The 20,528-nt window shown below is 37.7% G+C and overlaps 1 protein-coding gene across 3 annotated transcripts; it reads right to left on the bottom strand.

Moving 5' to 3' along the window:
- Positions 1 to 664: 664 nt before the first annotated feature.
- On the bottom strand, positions 665 to 19,764 carry AASDH (aminoadipate-semialdehyde dehydrogenase). Of its 3 annotated transcripts, none has more exons than XM_057414261.1 (15): positions 19,746 to 19,764; positions 18,768 to 19,021; positions 16,607 to 16,727; positions 15,598 to 15,938; positions 14,908 to 15,100; positions 12,337 to 12,578; positions 10,211 to 10,317; positions 9,590 to 9,762; positions 8,872 to 9,064; positions 8,205 to 8,323; positions 6,044 to 6,878; positions 4,787 to 4,950; positions 4,053 to 4,178; positions 2,641 to 2,772; positions 665 to 1,582 (listed from the first exon to the last, which is right to left on the bottom strand). In XM_057414261.1, the coding sequence occupies exons 2-15, from the start codon at positions 18,995 to 18,997 to the stop codon at positions 1,184 to 1,186; spliced, it is 3,375 nt and encodes a 1,124-aa protein (XP_057270244.1). In that variant the 5' UTR covers positions 18,998 to 19,021; positions 19,746 to 19,764; the 3' UTR covers positions 665 to 1,183. The 3 variants fall into 3 exon arrangements, with proteins under 3 accessions (XP_057270244.1, XP_057270229.1, XP_057270238.1); XM_057414246.1 differs by having other exon boundaries at positions 18,768 to 19,018; positions 19,672 to 19,756; XM_057414255.1 differs by having other exon boundaries at positions 19,672 to 19,755.
- Between the last annotated feature and the right edge of the window lie 764 nt (positions 19,765 to 20,528).

Raw genomic sequence — 20,528 nt, forward strand, 5'->3', positions numbered from 1 at the left:
CGCGTCTCCTTTTGCGAATCGCGTAGTTCAGGTTTGCTTTATAAAGACAACTTTTCACGGTGCTACAAGTGTCTTGACTAAGCATTTTTGCTAAGGAACTGTAATTCAAAATAGATGGCTCATCAGAGAGTGAGGCAATAGTTTCTAGTACAGTTCTTTTAGAAGACTCATAGGTAGAAAGATGCTCTCAGTTATGTGTACTTCTGTCACTGCAAATACTTGATTTGCATTACTAATACCGGTAATTAATTTAAGGTGTTAAAGACAACCAAACCAAATTTACATAACCTTTTATTAATAGTTCTCTGCAAAGACACTGTAGCAAGCATTTATTCAGATCCCCTAAAAAATTGACAATGGTTGATTTGAGCAATGCACACTTCATCTTGGAAACTAGACTGTACCAATCATTGAAATTTAATAAATATACACATGTAGATATATTCTGTACTTTAGAATACAAGAAGAAAATCCTGCTGACTTCAATGGAGTTTCGGTATATGCATCACTGAATAGAAGCCAAGGAGGGCCTAGGCTCACAAGAGATGAGCTACTCAGTTTAAACATACTGTAGCAACCAGGTCGCTACTACCAGGCATATGCAATGCAGGCTACGTCTTCAGAAATCAAGCTGGAAGTTAAGATTCAAAAAAGGACCTGTCACAGCACAGAAACCTCATCAGACTAGACAAACACCAGTCTGATGCATGGAAGAGCCAGGCACAGGCTAGGAAAGAACCTCAGGGCACAGGCTAGGCTTGGACTTGGAGAGAGGAATACATTCCTTCCTCAGGGAGAGAAGCATGTTATTCCAAGCTGCAGAGTATGGCACCTTACCACAGTTTCTCCCAACCCTGCAAGTTGAAGCCAAACTACTGACTTACTTTTTCTCATAACATGGGCCAAAGCACGACATTCAAATCCAAACCATCTGAAACGTTATTTCATTAATTGTAGCTGGAAAATGAGGGAGGGACAGTGAAACCTCTGGCTTGGTGCTGAGCAGCCATCCTTGTTCAATCAGTAGAGTGCTACATACACTGGACGCTGCCTTCTGCAAAATGCTACCTGGGAAGTCTGCAAAGAGCACCTCTTGCCTACAGTAAAATAGACACAGAGGTAGAGAGGACCTGCGAGTTCTTAGTTTACAATGTAAACAATAAAAGGGAAGCAGCCTAACATCTTAGCTGTTCTTTTTTTCCTGTATATACAAATCTAGGCAATAAACATAATCATTTCTACAGCCGACAACAAGCTTTGTTCCCCACACTACAGGGGAAGAGAAAACCTCTCCTGGAAGCTTATCTACTCCTTCCGCTGTTCCACTCTTGGCATTCAGGATCCACACTTTGCCATCTGTAGATATTGCTGCTAAAAGAATTTTGTTCTTTAAGTCATCACTTTGGAAAACGAATGGTGTTCCATACACACTTGAAGAAGCTTTAAATTTCCACAGTAAATTACCCTCCGTGTTACAACAGTAGATAAAGCAATCATGGGAGCCAAAAAATATTTCTTGCTTAGTTAAACTTGAGATGCATGGAGATGAGAACACCGGTCCATTAGTGGAAAACTGCCAAATCTACAGAAAGAATATAACAACCCGTTATCAAAGGTTGTCCACATAATCAGTTTGACAGCAACAGTAATTTTTTAATAGACTAGTTGTTGACAGGAAAGCATTTTATTTCAAGAGCATGCTAGACTTCAGTGAGGGCTTGTAAACTACTTGTAAATTACAAGTTAAATTTTACACTCAGAGTAAATGATAAAAGACTCACTCATAAAATAGACGTGCAAGAGTTACTACCTTCTGTGAGGCCCAGATAAAGATGGCCAACTTTGGAAAATAATATTCTTGGGCTGTTGTACCAGAATGAGTAGTGAACCGTGAGAATTCTGTTACCATGCCATCCTTAGCCAAAAAGTAGAATACTCCTTTTGTAATGCATATTTCCTTTGTTCATGCTAATGATGTGTAGATCCCCCCTCAAGAGAGTATCAGTTCTGTCACACTGCTACAAGCAGACACAGAGCAGAGCATGGGTGAAAGCATACTTTACAATTAGAAGAGGCTTAGGAATTTCCATGTGCACTGCATCTCAGCCAAATAAACAGAAACAGTAGCTGTTGTTTTAACACCAGATACAAACCACATTCATCTCTGACAAACTAAAAAAATATTCTCCTTTAATTGAACATGAAGGCTGACACATATTTTGCCAAAATTATGATTTGGCATTTTTTGATAAATGCATAAACATTCTAAGAAACCTTTACTTCTAAGTAGCCACCATCCTACAGAACAGATGGCTTTAAACACACTTGGAAAACTCCAACACCAAACCCATACCATTTCATTTGCCTGTACTACTCTCGACCATTTATTTTGGGTGTAAGCTCTGAACTAGAAATTCTGTTACTGCATCAAGCAACTTGAGAGTTTGTGGTTTTGCCATGAACTGCATAGATTACCCTAGGCAAACAGCTTTTCTACTTTCTCCTCTCTGTAACAATGGACACTTTATTTGGTTCACAAAAAGGTATGCGTTAATCATTAAACCTCAGAAACCAGTATTAATAAAGCACCTTATTAAGGGTTTTTTGATGTACATAAAAAACTCATGACAACACTTTTACCTTTTCTCCAGAATGAGCGTAACAATATAAGTTTCCATCCACACACCCAATGTAAACGTACTTCTCATTGCAGTGAGGAGAAGAGAAGAGTGGTTTTCTCAGGAAGCTTTTCCAAATCTTACTCCCTGTTACCTGCAAATGGCAGCATGGAATAATTGTAATTAACGTAACCATAAGAAGCTGCACAAAACAACCTTTCTTCACAGCCTGATTAAGCCCTTTAGAATTGAGGACAGGGAGAGGCAATGAAAAGCAGACTTCTCCCGTCCAGAATGCCTATCAGAAGCAAAACTACTCTTCAAATATTAATCTAGCAAAATGTTTACTGTTTTCCATGGGATACTCAATACTCCTCTTTCACCCTTCTCTTCCTTTCCCTAGGCAAAATAATAATTATAATAGTGTAGTAGTTTTAATAAATGACAGATTCTTTTTCATTCCATTCCCAGTTCCTCAGTCTATAACAAGGACCAAGGAAGGAGAGGGTCTTTTGAAAGCAAGAAAAATAATGATTTGACATTCACTATAAACATGGTAGGAAATGCTGCAAACCACAATCTATGACTGTCACAATAGGCTCTTGAGGTAGCCTGCACATTCCTATTTTTATAAAAAGTCACTTGGTGTTACAGCTGGGTTTCTCAGCTACTTGTTACTCAGGATTACAGAGGGGTGAGGGGATGGAATCTGCTTTTTCTTACACAGCCCAGTAAAGCTGCAAAACCATAAACCAGTTTTCTAACTCTAGGTTGGGTGTTACTGAAGAAACTTGTAGTGGGTGGGAGGAAAGATGGTTAGGACTCTTGATCTGGGTTGTGTGAGTACAACATGAACAGCTGTTCCAAGTGACCATTCCTTTTATCTACCAGGACCAGCTGCAAGCCAACAATGCCTCAGAAACCCATGAAATATCTATCAATATATATCACAAATGTCATTCCCCAAGTGCAGAGAACAGAATAGGAATCCAAAATTAAGGAGAACAGCTCTTTAAATGACTACAGGTAGGGAAACAGTAAGAGGAATGAAGGAGCTTCTTTATTTTTTTCTGACCTCAGAAAGTTTGTGCAGTTTTTTTCTGACCCTACTGTCAAAGGGAGGGAGGAGAAAAACAAATCTAGACATAATCTCACTCACTAGTTAAACTGATAAGGTAGTCTATGGGAATGAGAAGACATTGATTCCAACTTTGGTCTATAATCAGCATGTAAATTCAAGCAAGGCACTTCAGTTCTCTTTATCACCAGATAATTATGGTAACCTTGTGCATAATAATAAGGCCCTCAAGTGAAAAATATCTTATGGTAACATCATCTGGTTCCTTTCATCAGAAAGGTGATCTTAACTTCAGAAATGCATTTTGGTTTCATTTAAATTTGAGACTGGGATCAAAGACAAGCAAAGGTACATACTGGGTTTATAGCCAACAGCAGTCCTCCTAGTGTAGCAACATAAAGATGATGTGGTAAAGAACTTAAACAAGGAGATGAAAACACAGCTCCACCTTCACAGTGTAACTTCCACACACACTCCCTTTTCTGTAAGCACAAGAAAAAAAGAGAAATTATTTTTCTACAACAGTTAAAGTTCATCATACTTACAAACTCCTTCAAATGTCAGTTTATCAAACACTGCCTTTAGTCAGCAAACACTAATTAAGAGGCGAAGATATAATCTACAGGCTATTATAACAGCACATATGCCATTGGCTACTTTCTTTTTCAATGACTAAAAGAAATTCAGCTAATGAAGAGGCAGTATCTGCCCTCTTATTTTCCATCTTCCTTCACCTCTCTTTTAGAATGTCCACTCTTTGAGATCTCCACTATTAAGCTTTATATCTAATACTAATATTATTAAGTTTTATTTCTAGGAGGGCACCCTACTCTGAAACACCTGCAAAGAATAGCTAAGAAACAAGATTTAGTCTGAACCAAGACTAGTAGCACAAGAACCACAGCTGAGACCACCACTATTTAATACCACATAATCCTAACTCCACTTGAAGCTGGCCTACCTATTTCAAAACTGCAATTGTAGACTCCTGATAATACTAACACCAGTGGAACTTCATCTTATGTACTGTAAATAAGGTCCAAGTTGGATATTTATTCTTCCATACATAAAGGTTAGTCAGTATTCTTACGTAAATATCCAAAGAATACACATGTTGGTCATGCGATCCTATGTAGACTAGTCCACTGGAAGGGTCTACAACTGCAGAGCTTTTCACAGTATCTTCTGTGGCAAAAGTCCAGTGTATTTCTCCATCGCTGCTTTGAAGCACATACACTAAGCCATCATAACAACCTGTGTGAAATAAAACACAACGGGGCGGAGGGCAATAATGATTATTTTTATTTATACTGCCAGCTGCACCATTGCTGGAAAGAAATAAGATGACTCATGAGATATAGTTTCAAAGCGTTTCCCAAAGTTTCTCCTTTTATCTCGGTCTTTGCTGATAGTTCGTCCATTCGAAGTTGACTTTTTGTGTGTACTTTGCAGGTTACGTTTCATTGCATTTCTATCAAATTCTACAGTAACAATACTAAAAGACGTGAAGAGCTGCTGAAAATGGAGTATAAGAATATTATTTTAAATTACTTCTTTCCCTAGTTTTCCTTGAAAACAAAGATGCTGAAAGAATAAAGTCTGTATGTTTTCTAATGAATACTGAACTATAATTCCAGAAACTCTTCAAGTTTTAATGGAATATTCATTTTTTTCTAAGAGTAAATAACAACCAAAATCTAGCAAAAAGATGGTAAGATTAGCTTTGTGTGAAAAAACCTCATGACCTGGACATGCGTGCTAACCAGTGATGCATCCGTATTAGCTAAAAAGATAACACTATGATGAGCAATGGCAAATCTGGTGACAATGAATATGACAAAACCCAAAAAAACCTGTTGAAACATGTTCTCTACATCTCCCAAAAGAAGAGTCAAATGAGATAATTAAACTCTGTGAAAAATAATCTGAGACATTATATATTAATTTCTACCTCTATCAATTTTTAAAGACATTTTAAGACCGTATCATCTTTCCATACTTAAAAAAAAAAAACAACAAAGCAAAACAGTTTAAATGTCACACCTTAATCAACCATTAAAAAGAAATGGCACCCACTGACTATTCCCTAATAAGACCTTATTAATAAATTGGCATATAATAAAGCTCAAGTGTATATGTTAGACAGGCTCCATTAATGGTTATCATGACACCTAAATTACTTCTTCCTTCTGTTTCTATTTTATAATGAATTCTGACACAGATATGGAAGTTTATGTAAAGCATATATGGAGGACATTCAGAGGTAAGAAATAAGATTCTCTGTCACTCATCTTGTATTTAGCAGAAAAAACATGATTTAAAATGAAGGCTGAAACAAAAGACATACCAACAACTATGAAATTTCCACACTTAGATACACAGGCAGAAGATTCAATACGATCTCCAAGGTTCTTCTCCCATTTCACTTCTCCCAAATCTAGATCAATTGCCTGCATTGCATGAGAGTGAGAGCCAATATATACAGATGCAGATACTTCGCTAGATGGTATTATAACCAGTGGTGATGCATCAACACATTTTCTTGTATTTGACTTCCATCTTATGCATAATGCCAACTTCGCAGTTGCTACATGACTACATTCTGCATGGATCTCCTGTACAGAGCCACAGTCGGTTTTATTTGCCTTGTTTGTAACTGTTAAGACTCTGTTTTCCATTTCATACCCTTGTGCATGGCTTTTCATTATACTTGGAGCAACTAAATGTGGAAAGGATGGTTGCTGTATCAGTTCCATTCCCACCTGTACTGTATTATTTGGGTGCATAAAAGTCTTGGTGAAATTCATAGGAAAAAGATTATTTCCTCTGCTTAGTGCAATAAACGAAATTAACCCTGAAGCAACCTGAAGACCTCTTTCAGATTTCAGTTTAATATATTTTCCATGGAACATCTTTCCACTGTTCCCACTTAATTTTCTTTTCATAACACTGTCATATGTCATTAATTGGTCTTCATCTGGGAACAGAATTTTATGAACATGTCTATAAACCTCTTGAATCGAGTGGCTGAGAATAACTTCGAGGAGTCCAGGCACAGCTTTGCCTACAAGCATCTCAATTTCATCATAAAATCGTAGAGCCTGTAAGGAGTCTCCACCACTCTGCAGAAATACTGCATCTTTAGAAATGCCAGCTGAATCACCTAGGAGGCCCAAAGCAGACTAGAGAAAAGAAGAAAGAAAGAGGTAACAGTTCATGGGTGTTACACCATTGTCACACACATAAAAACTCAAGTTGGGTAAAATCCACCTGAACACCCAGAAGTCCCACTAAAAATCAACAACTGAGGAAACTCAATACTCTGCAAAAAATCACATGACACATGATAGTGCCAACTGAGGTAGTGATGGAACAAGAGCTGGGGAAAAATGGGGAAACGGGGAGATACTAATTCTGTACTACAGAATGCTTTGCTCATTCAAATTGTGCAGTTTAAGGAATTAAATTGTGGTGTATTTCAGTTGGCTGTTTTCAATCACGATACTATTAATGACAACTTTGCAGATAAAACATTGATGCCTTTTGATAAAATTGGCTTAGGTGCTTTATTTTATCAATAACACATAAACTGGTATCTTTTACTTCCAAATTACTTAAGTAACCAATTTATCTACCTACTTTGGAAGCTATAACACCTTCAATTCATGATGGATTTTGGATTGGGCATTGTTACTACAACAAACAGCAATTACTATGTTTCCTCTCACTGCACTCCCTACTTAGTTAAGTCTGAGCGTGAAGTACATATCATCTGGTTTGGGAAGCCACCTTCCTGCTGTCCATAATGGGTCTAAGGCACATCCCATCCCTTCAGGTTATCATTTCTATAGCCACCAATACTGCAAGTATCAGCACAGGCAAAATGGATTACTAATTTCACTACATTTACTTGTTCACGTCCTAGCCAAAGCAAATCCAACTTCCAGGTGAAACCTGGAAGTCTACCTTTGAAAAGAAACCAAACCACTAATACTGTTTGGCATCACATTTCAATACCTTGAAAAATGCACCTTTAATACAGGAATTTAGAAACAACACAAACAGACATTCCAAGAGACAATTATGCAAATTTGCCATCTATTCAAAAAAAGACTCTTCATAATTATATTGAGAAATAAGAAACTCTACTAACACAGTAGCTATTTTGTACAAAGTTCCCAAGTCTCAGTTCCTTGTTTCCCTTAGGAATACCCTCTTTGGCATGTGAAGCAGTACTCAAAAAGCTACTGACAGGTTACGTCCTTCCTATGCTAATTGCTTACACCTCATTACCTGCAGTTTTATCTGATAGAGAAATATAAATGACTCCCTCTTGCCACTGCAGAGTGACTATTTAAGCATTAACTGAACAGAAAGAGTTGTACTGCTTAAATCTATAGGCAGCTAGAATGTTCGGGTTGCATTAGTCATACTTCTTAAAACTGTTTAATTCCTGACACATGTATAATGATCCACTTGCAAAGATAAAAAGCATCCCAAAATACTACCTTCCATAAATACTGCAATCTTTCCCACAATTCCTCTGCGCCACTCAGCTTACTGTCACGCCTTCTGGAGTTTAGATGGTTCTGGTAAATCTTGATCAGTTCAGATATATCAACTTTGCCTTTGTAGAAAATAAAGTATGATTTTTTTCATTGCTCTTTTAGCATTCACAATTCCAAAACCCGCTCTGCCTAAAAAGTGACTTTAGTCTTGTACACACTTCCTTATTCGTATTCAGTGTACCTGCATTTTTTTTACCCAAAGAACTATAGAGAATCCAGTAATGTTTTTGCAGTTTTGAAAATTTACCCTAGCCTCCCACATAATCCCACCTTCAAGGCCTGATTTTTCCCCAGCTGAATTCAGGGTTCTGTTGCGGACTGCAAGAGGAAAGACTGAGAAAGAAATATGCAGTGTTAAAACTAAACTGATTTTACAACTACTCTTTGACTCTCAAATGAAATGCTATCAAGAAAACATAATAGCAGCCATGATTTTCTACTAGGAGTTAAGTTATCTAATCTACAGTTTTTAAAAGCCTGAATCAGCTCTGAATTTCGGCTAACAAAAAGATAAATCACACATAAAAAATGAAAAAAAAAACACACCAAAGCATAGGAATAAAGTTGATTAAAATAAGTGGCAGGGGTACTTAATAATGTCATTTACCATGTGATGTTAAAGGCAAAGCTTTAACCAGGACAAGCTCATCAGGGACTGCGTAAGCCGGTAGACGTTTTTGGAGTTCTTTAACTATTTCTTTCTCTTTTAAATCATCTTTGGGTACAACAAACAGAATAAGTTTTTCCTGCTGATACCAGGTCACTGCACAAGCTTCTACCTGACAAAGATCTTCAGCAGCCTGTAATTAAAAAATATTAGTCTTGCTTTGAAATGCAGTTTATCAATAGAGTAAAAACCACAACTGAAAAAATACACATTTTAAAAATGTATTTGCCTCACATTCCTACATCGTATCCTACGAAATAGTTTCTCTTGTAGCTGAAGTCTGCACTTCTTCACATAAAAATGAACTCAGAGAAAAATGTCTTATTCGCCTAATTGCCATCAACGAGATATATTCCACGAGTCTGACAATCTTGTAGAACAATTACTATACACGCATTGCAGTACAATGTTCAGTATTTTTCGAGGTGTTTATGCAGTTCTCAATTCTCCTGGAAGAAACCATATGATAAAACAGATTTCCAAGAACCAAACTCCTCTCTAAATTATATAACTAGATTTTTGATGATACACGCTCCCAATTTTTTTAAGACTCCTAAAAGTCATCTGAAAATGAGTGCCCATGTCTGATGATAATGATGCATTTCTTTATCCCTGCTCTTCTATACTGGCATACAGTACTTACTAAATGTTACATTACCTGCTGCAAGCATTCAATATTAAAACGTTTGCCGTGACGTTTAATCTGATTGTCTTTCCGGCCCAAGAAGAACAACTTCGCATTCTGCACTCTTACAAAATCCCCTGTTTCTCTCATTGTGCCTAGGGGTACAGTTACTTCATCATCCAGAAAGCAGATTCGTTCTTCACCACCTACACAAGAAAAGATTGTGGTCCTATATATTAAATGGTTAACTGTAAATGAAAATTATAAAGAATATTTGGCCAAATTCTCCTATACTCTAAGTAGCATTGTAAGAAGTTCTAAAAGATTATCATCAATATCTAAACTTTCGCAACGTACAAACTGGGCTATGCACTTAAATTCAGTTAATACACAAAACTCACTTCAACTATCAAAATGCAAACAGGAAAAAGAATCAATATAATGAGAGCACAGTCTGCAGATAAAATTATAGTAATTTCCTGATCATCATTTCAACAACTTAAAATACCATCAGAAGGTTCCCAGTCCAATAGGAACTTAAATTCTACATTAATCTGTAAATCAGAGGCAGCCATCAAGTAAAATAATCAACATATTATTAAAACTCAGTCAACTAAGAAAAGTATCTTAGATGAATAAGAAATATAAAGTAACCTATAAATATTTGTCCCTCGCCTTCCAGAACTGCAGAACCACTGGCATCTCTGACCTCAACTTTTGTTCCAAGGAGTGGTGATCCCAAATGAATAGGGAAATCAGTTCTAAATATATTAAAAGAGAGAAATAGTAAAAATCTTCTGAACACAAAACAACTGTTCCAGAAATGAGTTTGCATACAGTCTTTTAACGCTTTGGTACTAGAACAAAGGTAGATGCTTGGGGCTTTTTTCTACAAATGTTTCTTCTTTAAAAACACCTAAATTTGTTCAAAATTAGGAATGTCAGTGTGCAGGGGTTTCATTTCATATACCAAAACCCCACAGAATTACAGAAAATAAGGCTTGAACAGACACTGAAAACCCCCCAAAGAACCCTGAGAATTTCAGCCAGTTTTTAAGTTGAAACTTCTATCAAATTAACCAATTTAAACATATGTAGCTGCTTTCTAATTCATTCTTTCCCTGTCCTTTGAGCTTTTGTTCTATTTTATTACTGATGTTGTGGCAAGGAGTCAACTCTTTCACTAAAGACTGAAATAAAAGAAACTGTAATTTCAACGCTAAGCATGTATCTATTACAGACTTGTGTTGACTGCAGACCGACTTCTTACTTTCTCTTCATTCTTTAACCTCTTCAAGCACTTGCAGTACTTCATTTATTGAATATAGACACTATTTCTGAGTGGGAGTAGAGAATAATATATTTTCCTTAGTATAACAAAATTTATAAAGCAAAGCAAATAACTTTGGTAATATACTGAATTAGGCATGGATTCCAGTTAAATTTCTGTCATAAAGTACTATATTTTATGTTTGAACTCAGAGAAATCAGAATGAAAATAAGTTTTACATGAGAATTTAATAACCCTTTATGACCAACCACTCTTCAAGGGTTGAAGTGTCAGGTTAATGTATCGTATCATTTGTCCAAAATATCCCATTTCATACAACAGATATAACTCAAGTTGCATGTATAGTTATCATGCAAGGGAATAATTACACATTCCAGAGAGCAAATGAAACACCGATGTGGCTGGAAGTACCTATCATGATCTTCACTCTCCTGTAACTCTCTTTATAAAATACAATGAACAACAACAAGAAGAAGAAGTCAGAAATTGAGTGAGAAAAGGCAGAGTGTTAAATGGTAAAAGGAAATATTCTGGAAATCCAAGTAAAATTACTGTGAGACCACTGGTCACTTTGGACAAATTTCTGCCAAGCATCCTGGTCAAGTAATATCAGTGGAATCCTTTGCCGAATAGTGTATTATGCAATATTAGAAAAAAAAAACAGTACCTCGTCTCTACTTAAGTGATTATTTGTGGAGGTTTAAAAACCCTAGGCAAAAGCACAGTAGCAGTTAAGAAACACATGTATATATACTGATTACATCTGAAAATAAACTTAAGCATTTTTGTTTAACATGAGTAAATCTCAGAAGTAACATTCTGAACTTGACAGCAGTAAGCTATGACTCCATCTTTGCTCCAGGGTGATGATTAGAAGTTAGAGAGACCCATTTCTTTACTCTCACTGACAGCTGCATTAGGTTTCTTCTCATTGACCATGCACGATCTTACTGGAAAAACCTCATAATGACCAAGAGTGTGGCTAACTGAAGTTACTAGCAAATTGGGTAGAAGCCATTTGTCTGCAGAAGCACAACACTGATTCAATAGTGCCATGTAGTGAGACAGCACACCCTGGACTAGACTAGTCCACGTTCAACATGTGGAATCACAGGCTGGAATAAGGAAGAGGTCCAGATATAGAGATGACTAAAACCATCATGACGCATTATGTGAAACTTAACAGGTCAACAGTACACAGAATTTCAGACTGCATTTCTGTCATTCAAGAATCATTCATCAACAACTTTTACTTGAGGAGGACGTATTAGACCAAGAGAGACTGGATTAGTTTCTCTTGGATTAGAGAGACTAATAGAGAAATAGACTGGATTAGTCTATTTCTACATTAAAAACAAATGTAACTTCTATCAGCATAAACACTCATGAGGACTCAGTAGCCCTGGAAACAGGAGACCAAAGTTCTATTTCTAGTAATTTTCATCATTCACATGCATTCACAAGCCATGAAAACAGTGACTTTTCCTACCTAAAATCATCAGTAAAAACCTCTTCAGGAATCTTGTAGCAAGTGGCCCAGCTTGACACTTCAGTAATACCATACAAATTAAAAATACTTGTTTTGTTCTCCTTATGCTTCCAACTTTTCAAGAGATTCAATACAGGAAATGCTTCACCACCAAGGGCTAAGACACGAAGAGAAGTATTTGCAGACAACACTGTTGATTTAATAATGTGAGCTCCAAACCTTCTGAGAAGAGTTGGTGTTGCCTGAATGATAGATATTACAGAAAGACCTGTTACATTTTTTCAGTATATCTGTAGCCATCTTCCTGCTTTACCATATCCGCTGTACAGCTATATTGCGGATGTACTTAACAACCATCTACATAGAGCAGATGACATCAACCATCAGATATGGTACAGTAAATTTATATGTATCTCAGTGGTGTTTTGTGAGATCTTGTTTTTTATGTGAAGCCTTAATGAGTACTATCAGTACCAATCTAGGCTCTTCTGCAGTTTCTTCTTTACTTAAATGTGTTATGGGTTCCCTATTGTGCCACACCTGTTACCTAAAGTGTGTGTAAGTTAGTTCTCATGTTAATTACTTTGAAACAGAAAGCAGCAAACAGTATTCTCTTGATGTTACTATTTGAGCTCTTTTCCCCTTCATTCCAGAACGTTACTTCAACAACAACCTATATAAGTGATTAACCTGCACACAGAACATTTAAAGACCTTTCCATTGCACTAAAAATTCCAAGGATGGCAGATTCTGGATTATTACTGATTTTTGTAAATATAGCAGAAGATTAGTTGTTCTGAAAGCCTTCTCATCTCACTCTAAAATGAGCAAGAGGGAGGGGGGAAAGAGGGGAATTAAACGGAAAAAAAAAAAACCAACTTCCTTAAATACAACTCCTGTCAAACTACTGGTAATGTAGAGCCCTTTCAGTAAAGGGAAAAACAACAAATCATTTTAACAAACACATTTCACTCTCATTCTTGCCTACTTTTTCTAGTAAGAAGACTGGAAAATTAATGGAATTATTTCTTACCACGTTATTTTCTTCTAGTAACAGATGAAGATCATCACTTTTCAATTGATCATTTTAACTTTGGTCAATTATAGGGAAGAAAGACATAGGGGAAAAATTACTCCTTCCCTTCCTCATAATACTTTTCGGATTTCTCAAGTCTACTCAACCAAGTCAAGAGGGGAATGTAATGTCTTGCTATAATTTAAGAAACATCATAAAATTATTCATCATCAGTTAAGCTCTAAGGAAAACATTTTTGTCATTAATTCAGCTGGGAACACTTCCTTCACTGATTTAGAAAATGATCAAAAAATTCACAAAATCAAACTTTTCTTAGAAAGACATCTCAAATGCCTCCATTTACTAAATTTCATCTTTCTCTGCTAATGCTTAGCATACTTAAAGCCCCATGTATCTTAAAAAGTCTTAAAACCCATACTTTAAAAATTTTGCTAAATTGATCAAGAAACTTGTATATGATAGGAAAATCTATACTATTGAGATTTGTAGCAATCATAATAACTAAAAATAAGAGTAGATAATAAGGTTACAAAGTGTTTGTAACTAGTGGATTTTTCTCTGCTGTGGAATCTTCGGTTAACTACTCATAGATCTTAAATTTACACTTTATAATCTCAACTACCACCATTCCTCCAAGAGAAAAGGAAATCTCAGAATTTCTATGAGTGCAAATACTTCAGAACTACAATATTAATGGCAAAGCAAGACTTAGGGGTTGATTTATCATAATTAATAGAATAATCAGACCATACTCACTTTGTTCAAAGTCAGTTACAAGTGAGATCAATTTCTAATGACTCTCCCTAATTTATGTTTCCATACACAAGTAGTAGTTTCACAAAACATCTTGTTACACTACAAAGCAAGGTTAGACTTACTCAGCAATGCTGGATGCTCATAACTTCAAGTAAATTTTCCAAAAATTAACTTTAAAACTATTAAAATTGAGACAATATAGGAGATGATGCACGTTAAGGCACAAGGAGCATATTAAGCCTCATATAAACAGGTGGCCTGAAAACAATGTGTTGCTGTGGAATCAATTATTCTTTTGCTCTCATTACTGTAAAAGCAACAAACATTTTATCATCCTACAAATGGAAGTGGTTTAGTTGTATTTTTAGCATAAGAGACTACCAATAAAACTTATAAGCTGTTTATGAGGAAAGGCTCCAAGATCAAGCCTATTAAAAAGTGCTAAAAATGTCTGTAACATGTTACTCCATTACCAGATTCTTCAGAACTAATTGCTTAATTAACAAAATAATTAATTCTTAAGAATTAATAGTTTCTTAAGATGAACACTGGTTTTATCTTTTGTTCCTTGCTGTCTGTCACAAAATGTTTGAGGTTTTGATCAAATGGTAATTTTCTAATCAGCTAACACTACAGCAAAAAGGATAGTGTGAGCTGCGCCCTCAAGGAAGAACGCATCTGTTCTATTCTCATTAGCATCTACACTGATGAAAAAGCAGTACACATTAGGAATGGTGAGAAGCAAGACACTGAAGACACTTATCTTAGGTGTTGCCTACCTGCAACACTGTCACATGGTGATGGTGAAATAGAGCAGCAGACAGCTCCACAGGTATCATTTTAATAGTGTTTGGTACTATAAGAATAGACGCTCCACTTGTCAGAGCAACAAACAATTCAACCACAGACGGGTCAAATGTCAGTGGAGAAGCCAGGAATAGCAAATCATCCCGTGTGATCTCAAATATGGATCTAAAATAAGAAAGCTAAGAATTACAATCTGACGCATGTTATTAAAAAACATTTTCAAAGCAGAAGAGCAGCATGAAAGAAATGTGCTTCAGCAAAGCTAAGGTCTTAAGGGCTGCTTTGAATATACAGGCATAGGCAGGCCAGACAATTTGAGCACAAGTTCATGCATCAAGACTGTAACTACTGATTAAATTAATGAGGTCCTTTACTAAGGTATCTACCACATTACATACAAATACAGTATGTTGAAGGATGCATTTCAACTAATGGATGTCCATTAAAAAACAAATATGGCATTTTCCATATTTTTACAAGTATTAAATGAAGCAGAAAGAAGCCCAGGTAGGCTAAAAAGGAATTAGGATTTAAAATTACAGAACATGGTAAATATAATCAATAGTTAATTTTGTTATACATTTCTTTTAAGCTGCAAGCCAGAATACCCTATGTGTCAAATTTGTAGAAGTATTTAAAAGAAAACTGGAAACCACACTTACTTAAGATGTTGAATATTCGGCACTATACATTTATGAGGCACTCTGACTATTTTGGGGATCCCTGTAGTTCCTGATGTATGCAAGACATATGCTAAAGAGTATTTCTGGCCAACAGTCATGTATGCTCCTTCTGATGTTTTTACTTTGGTTTGATCTGGGTGAATAGCATATCCTGGCTGTGAGTTAGCCATAGCTTTGGAAGGTTCATATTTACTCATTGCATTGTCTACTTGCGGATTTAAATCCATGTTGCTCAAGCTCATTTGGAAGAGAGTTAAACCAATATGTTCTATTGTGGAAGAATTGTGGTTAAAATAACCACCATGGGACACCCGGAATTTCTGTAAGAGAAAAAAAACAATTTAAACACCAGAATTCAGGACATGCTGTCTACTTTATGCAATGAAATATGAAACAGCGTTTCATACAAATAAACTGATTTTTCATGCCTCTACTTTTTGAGGACATGCATCAGACAATTTTAAGCTTGTGCATTTTTATATATTAAACATGAGTGAATACAAACTTTATAAATGTGAAATAAATGATTCTGTAAGCAACTAATGAAAAGGGAAAATACAGGAAACAAAGAACTCGGAATTATAACTAGAAGGTTCAAACTTGTCTATTCACTTTGCAGTGAGTGAAGGTATAAGATCTGGGAGGAGCTGGACAAAAGGAAACAACAGAATAAAATGCAGAAGTTTTTTCAACTATTGCAAAGACTTCCAACTCTCATCCTTGACATACGGAGAAACAAGTCTGGAAAAGTCTTCCAAACAAGCTTGTCTCACAACACTGTAATAGGAAAGTAGACAATTTTTTTGAAGAGGAGGAAAAGTACTTTGTACTGCTAATTTTAATGTTCTTTTCCAAATGAAAAAGACAACCTCTTGATGTGAAGAAATAAAATAAACCCATCCAAGCTTATTAAACCAGAATACATTCTGAATAACGGCACATTTCTAAATTGCCCTTTAATGCTTCCTGTAGAAGCCTGAACACTTACATTTAGTTTGTCATTCTCAACGAGGACATACTGAAGATTGCTTTTCTTCATGAAGTAAGTGGATAACATTGGTGGTGCATCTGGATCAATAGGAGAATAGGCAGCTGGAACTTGAAGGATTCTAACAAGATATAAACGTTTTTAACTTATTAAAAAAAAATTAAGAAAATCCTCTTAAATATCACTAATATTTCTTTTATACTTTCATAGTTCCCAGAGCTAGAAAATTTATCCATAACATGACTTTTAAACATTTTGTTGGAAAAAAAAGTAGGAGAAATAATCAGTGTTGCCTTTTGGTATTTTACAGCAAGGAAATGGATTAAAGCGAGATGAAAACATTCAACATTATTTAAGGCCAACCAGGCTGTTGATGACAAAAGTATCACTGACATCAACAGCACATTTGAAAAGTTTCTGCTATTCACTAGGAAATGAAATACAAGCATTTTGCTCATGTATATAGATTTATAAACATATTTTAAAAAACCCACTTGAAGTAAGCACACTGAAAACATTTTCTGTTCTCACTAGTCTAACGAATCCAGCATCATAAAAATCTAAGCACGTACTCGAATTTCTTCCCAAATAAACGAGCAGAGAAATACTAAGCATCATTCTGCTCTCGCTGCGCTTTACATTGTAGTGCCTCCTCAACAGTTGCTCGCTACAATCCCCCCCTCTAGTGGCTCCACTTGATAAAGACAAGCACTTGAATCAATGCCACAAAAAGCCAAGGCAGGAGTGGCAACCAAACTATGCACAGCTTCCACAAATCTTCACATTTTTTCTAAGGCTGGGTTAACACGTACAATTCATTGTATCTCGTCTCTGTGCAAGTGATTTATCACTGCAGTAATGGTGAGATCCAGAATGCAGACTTGGAAACTGCTGCATTCTACATACTAGACTAGCCACTGGTATCACCTAAGCCCGCTCTGTATCACTTACAGCACTTAACGACTCAGCAACAACAGCTGTTAAGGATTAAAATGCCCCAGTATTTCCCAGTTACCCAGCAAAAGAAAACTGTTGCTGCTCAGTTCAGTGGGTTATAGGATCTTTAATCTTTAAACCAGGTGGCAAGCAACCCCACCATGCCTCATCCAACATCCTGCCAGCTGTGACACCAGACCAGGTTGTCTGGGACTTTATCCAGTCAGGTCTTGAAAACCTCCATGAATAGTACCTGCATATCTCTGGACAACCTGTTCCACTTCTGGACTGGGGGCAAAAGTGCTTCCTGACCAATGAGAATGCTCCTCAGTGCTTCTGGGAGGTTTATGATTGCAGAGCTCTCTCAGTCATTTCACTCAAATCTCTATACTCAACTGTGATACAACCTCTTGTGTGCAGTGTGACAATAATAAAATACTGATGCAGACCATCCATCCCCCTAGGAAGCACAACTGCTGCTGTAGACATCACCTGAAGACAACATGCTTGTGATGCTGCAATTCTACATTACATCATACATGCATATGTATGGATACATGCATATATACATGGATATAAAAGATACATACATAAAGGATATAAACATTAGAATTCATCAGCAGAAGTAGGGTTTCAAAAATTGATGAATTAGCTTGAATATTGAGATCACAAACATTGTAATCTCCTGGCCATTAAGTAATCAATGTCACTTTAGTGCTGCATTGCTCATTACTTTATCCTACAATGTTTGTAATGGAACTTGAACTGTATGGTCATTTAGCTTAAAGCATGAAACTTGTTTTCAGTGCACCATTTTTTTTTCCTATCAAGACAAGAATACATTAAAAAACCTGCATACTCCTTTTCTTGTATGGATACATTTATTCTGTTGGATCATCTCCATTTTTAAGCAAGCACAACAGATACTTGTCATTAATTTATTTATATTTCTATAAATATGCTTAATAGCTTTTTTAAAAAAGGGAATGGTTACAGACACTTTAGATGAAAGAATTTAAGATTCAAAACAGCTTTACCAGTGGTTTTCCAAAAGATTATAATACTGCCATATTTTTCCTTAAAGAATGCCAGACTCCAGTGCCTCTTGCCTGTATTACTACAGTATTACTGCATTTTAGTTATTAAAATATAAGCAAACTGAAAATTTGCTTTTAGAGATGACCCATAAAAACTCAACACAGATTGCAAGCATTCAAACCATTACCCTAAGATCCAAGACGGTAAGTTTATTCCAGGGTAGCAGTAAAGGCCGATTTCACATTTTCCTTGCTGGTCACAGAGTTTTTGAAGGAAAGCTGTTAATTCCACAGCAAGCTTAACCACCGTTGCATATGTGTAGAAAGTTGGAGGCTTGCCATTGCACTCATCAAACCAAACTGCTTTTCTATCGGAGTAGAGGCTTGCTGCCTGATTCACCAGTTCCTGAAGAGTCATCTCAGATGCATATCTTCAGTCCTCCTGGAAGATTAACAGACCAGACTGCGTTGTCACCACCTCACTTTTAATGATTCAGTCAAATTATATAAGCACAAAAAGCACTACGAAGAAGGAAGAAAGATCCATGGCATAATCTCACAGCCTCACCACCCTTCATACTGCAAAAGCATAATGCTTTTTACTTCCGTTGTTTGCCATGGGTCTTATGCTAAGACCCAGGATACAGTAATTCACCATTATTTCATTGCACAGAGATAGTTTGTTCCTCCCCATTACACCTCTATTTGTAAAGCTAGGCAGCACTGGATTAGTAACTTTATTAGCAGGAGTTAATTAATAACGCTGTCTTTACTAGAACTGTGAAATACGAATCCTTCTTTTGCAAGCAGGAAACCAAACGCATGGACTGCCAAGGCTATTGGGGTGCTAACGCTTCTGCTGCTGCTGCACGCCTCAGCCCTACAGCCTCTCCCGTCATGCCCACAGCGGTGACCGAGCGGCGGACCGGAAGGCTCCAGGCCGAGGCCCCTACCGCCTTCACCGCGGCAGGGTCGGGACTCAACAGCGTTCCCGAGCCAGGACTGGCGAGGCCCGCACACCCCGCCGCGCTCAGTGCCCCCGTTTCCACCCGCGACGGGCAGGACCTGGCCGCTCCCGGGGCAGCGCGGTACCTCTCCGGGGCTGACACCACCAGCGCTGCACCACCGACCGTTGCCGCTGACCACTGCGGCCGCGGGTCCCCCACCTGAGGCAGCTTCGAGCAACAGCCCAACACCCTCCTTTGCTCCTCCGCCACCTAGCAACAGAACGTCAGCTCTTCTGATTGGCGACACCGTGCTCGTCTTGCCCAACTCCGCAGTAACGCGGCGTCTCATTGCTCAATGACCGTCGCGCTGTTGGGGCGTCCACAAGCCGCACCCGGTCCGCCAGTAGCCTGCGTGGGGCGGGGCCATTTTTTTCCCGAGGGTGAGATGAATAGGGAGAATGCTAGGGCACTTCGGCAGCTTTTCCTTCAGACACGAGAAGGGGGCTAAAATACCCGCAAGTGGCCGGGGTGAAGGGGCACGGTTTGCCCGCCACACTCAGGAGTTCAGTTATATCTGTATCCATGTAGTCGCTCCCTCCCTTCCGCCCCCCACCTCAGGAAGTGGTACAGGCCTTCCTGCCGGTGCGATCGCCGTTGGGACGGAAGCCGGGGTGGGTCAGCTGTTGCCGCAGCCTCTGCGGAGGGTTATTACCCTTTGCTGCCGGGAGCTCGGTGGGGTGAAAGGGCTGACGGCTGGGTTTGAGAGGGCGCTGGTGGGAGCCGGCACCGGTAATGCAGTATGGGCTGGGCTGGGCTGGGCTGGGGTGTGGGGTTGGAGAGGGCTGTTTAATGCGGGACATGAAACGATTTTGGTCCAGCTTTGAGGCGCTTTCACAGTGACTTTATTAAAAGAAACTTTCGATGCGTATATTGCCTGCCAGTGAAGGGAGAGAGACCGGGAAGACCCGTTCTAACCATGTTTAATATTAGCTATGGGAAAGG

This window comes from Pezoporus wallicus, unplaced genomic scaffold (genome assembly GCF_028554395.1).
Source record: "Pezoporus wallicus isolate ANWC-B61680 ecotype Strahan unplaced genomic scaffold, APGP_CSIRO_Pwel_v1 contig_5709, whole genome shotgun sequence".
Classification (NCBI taxonomy): Eukaryota; Metazoa; Chordata; class Aves; order Psittaciformes; family Psittacidae; genus Pezoporus; species Pezoporus wallicus.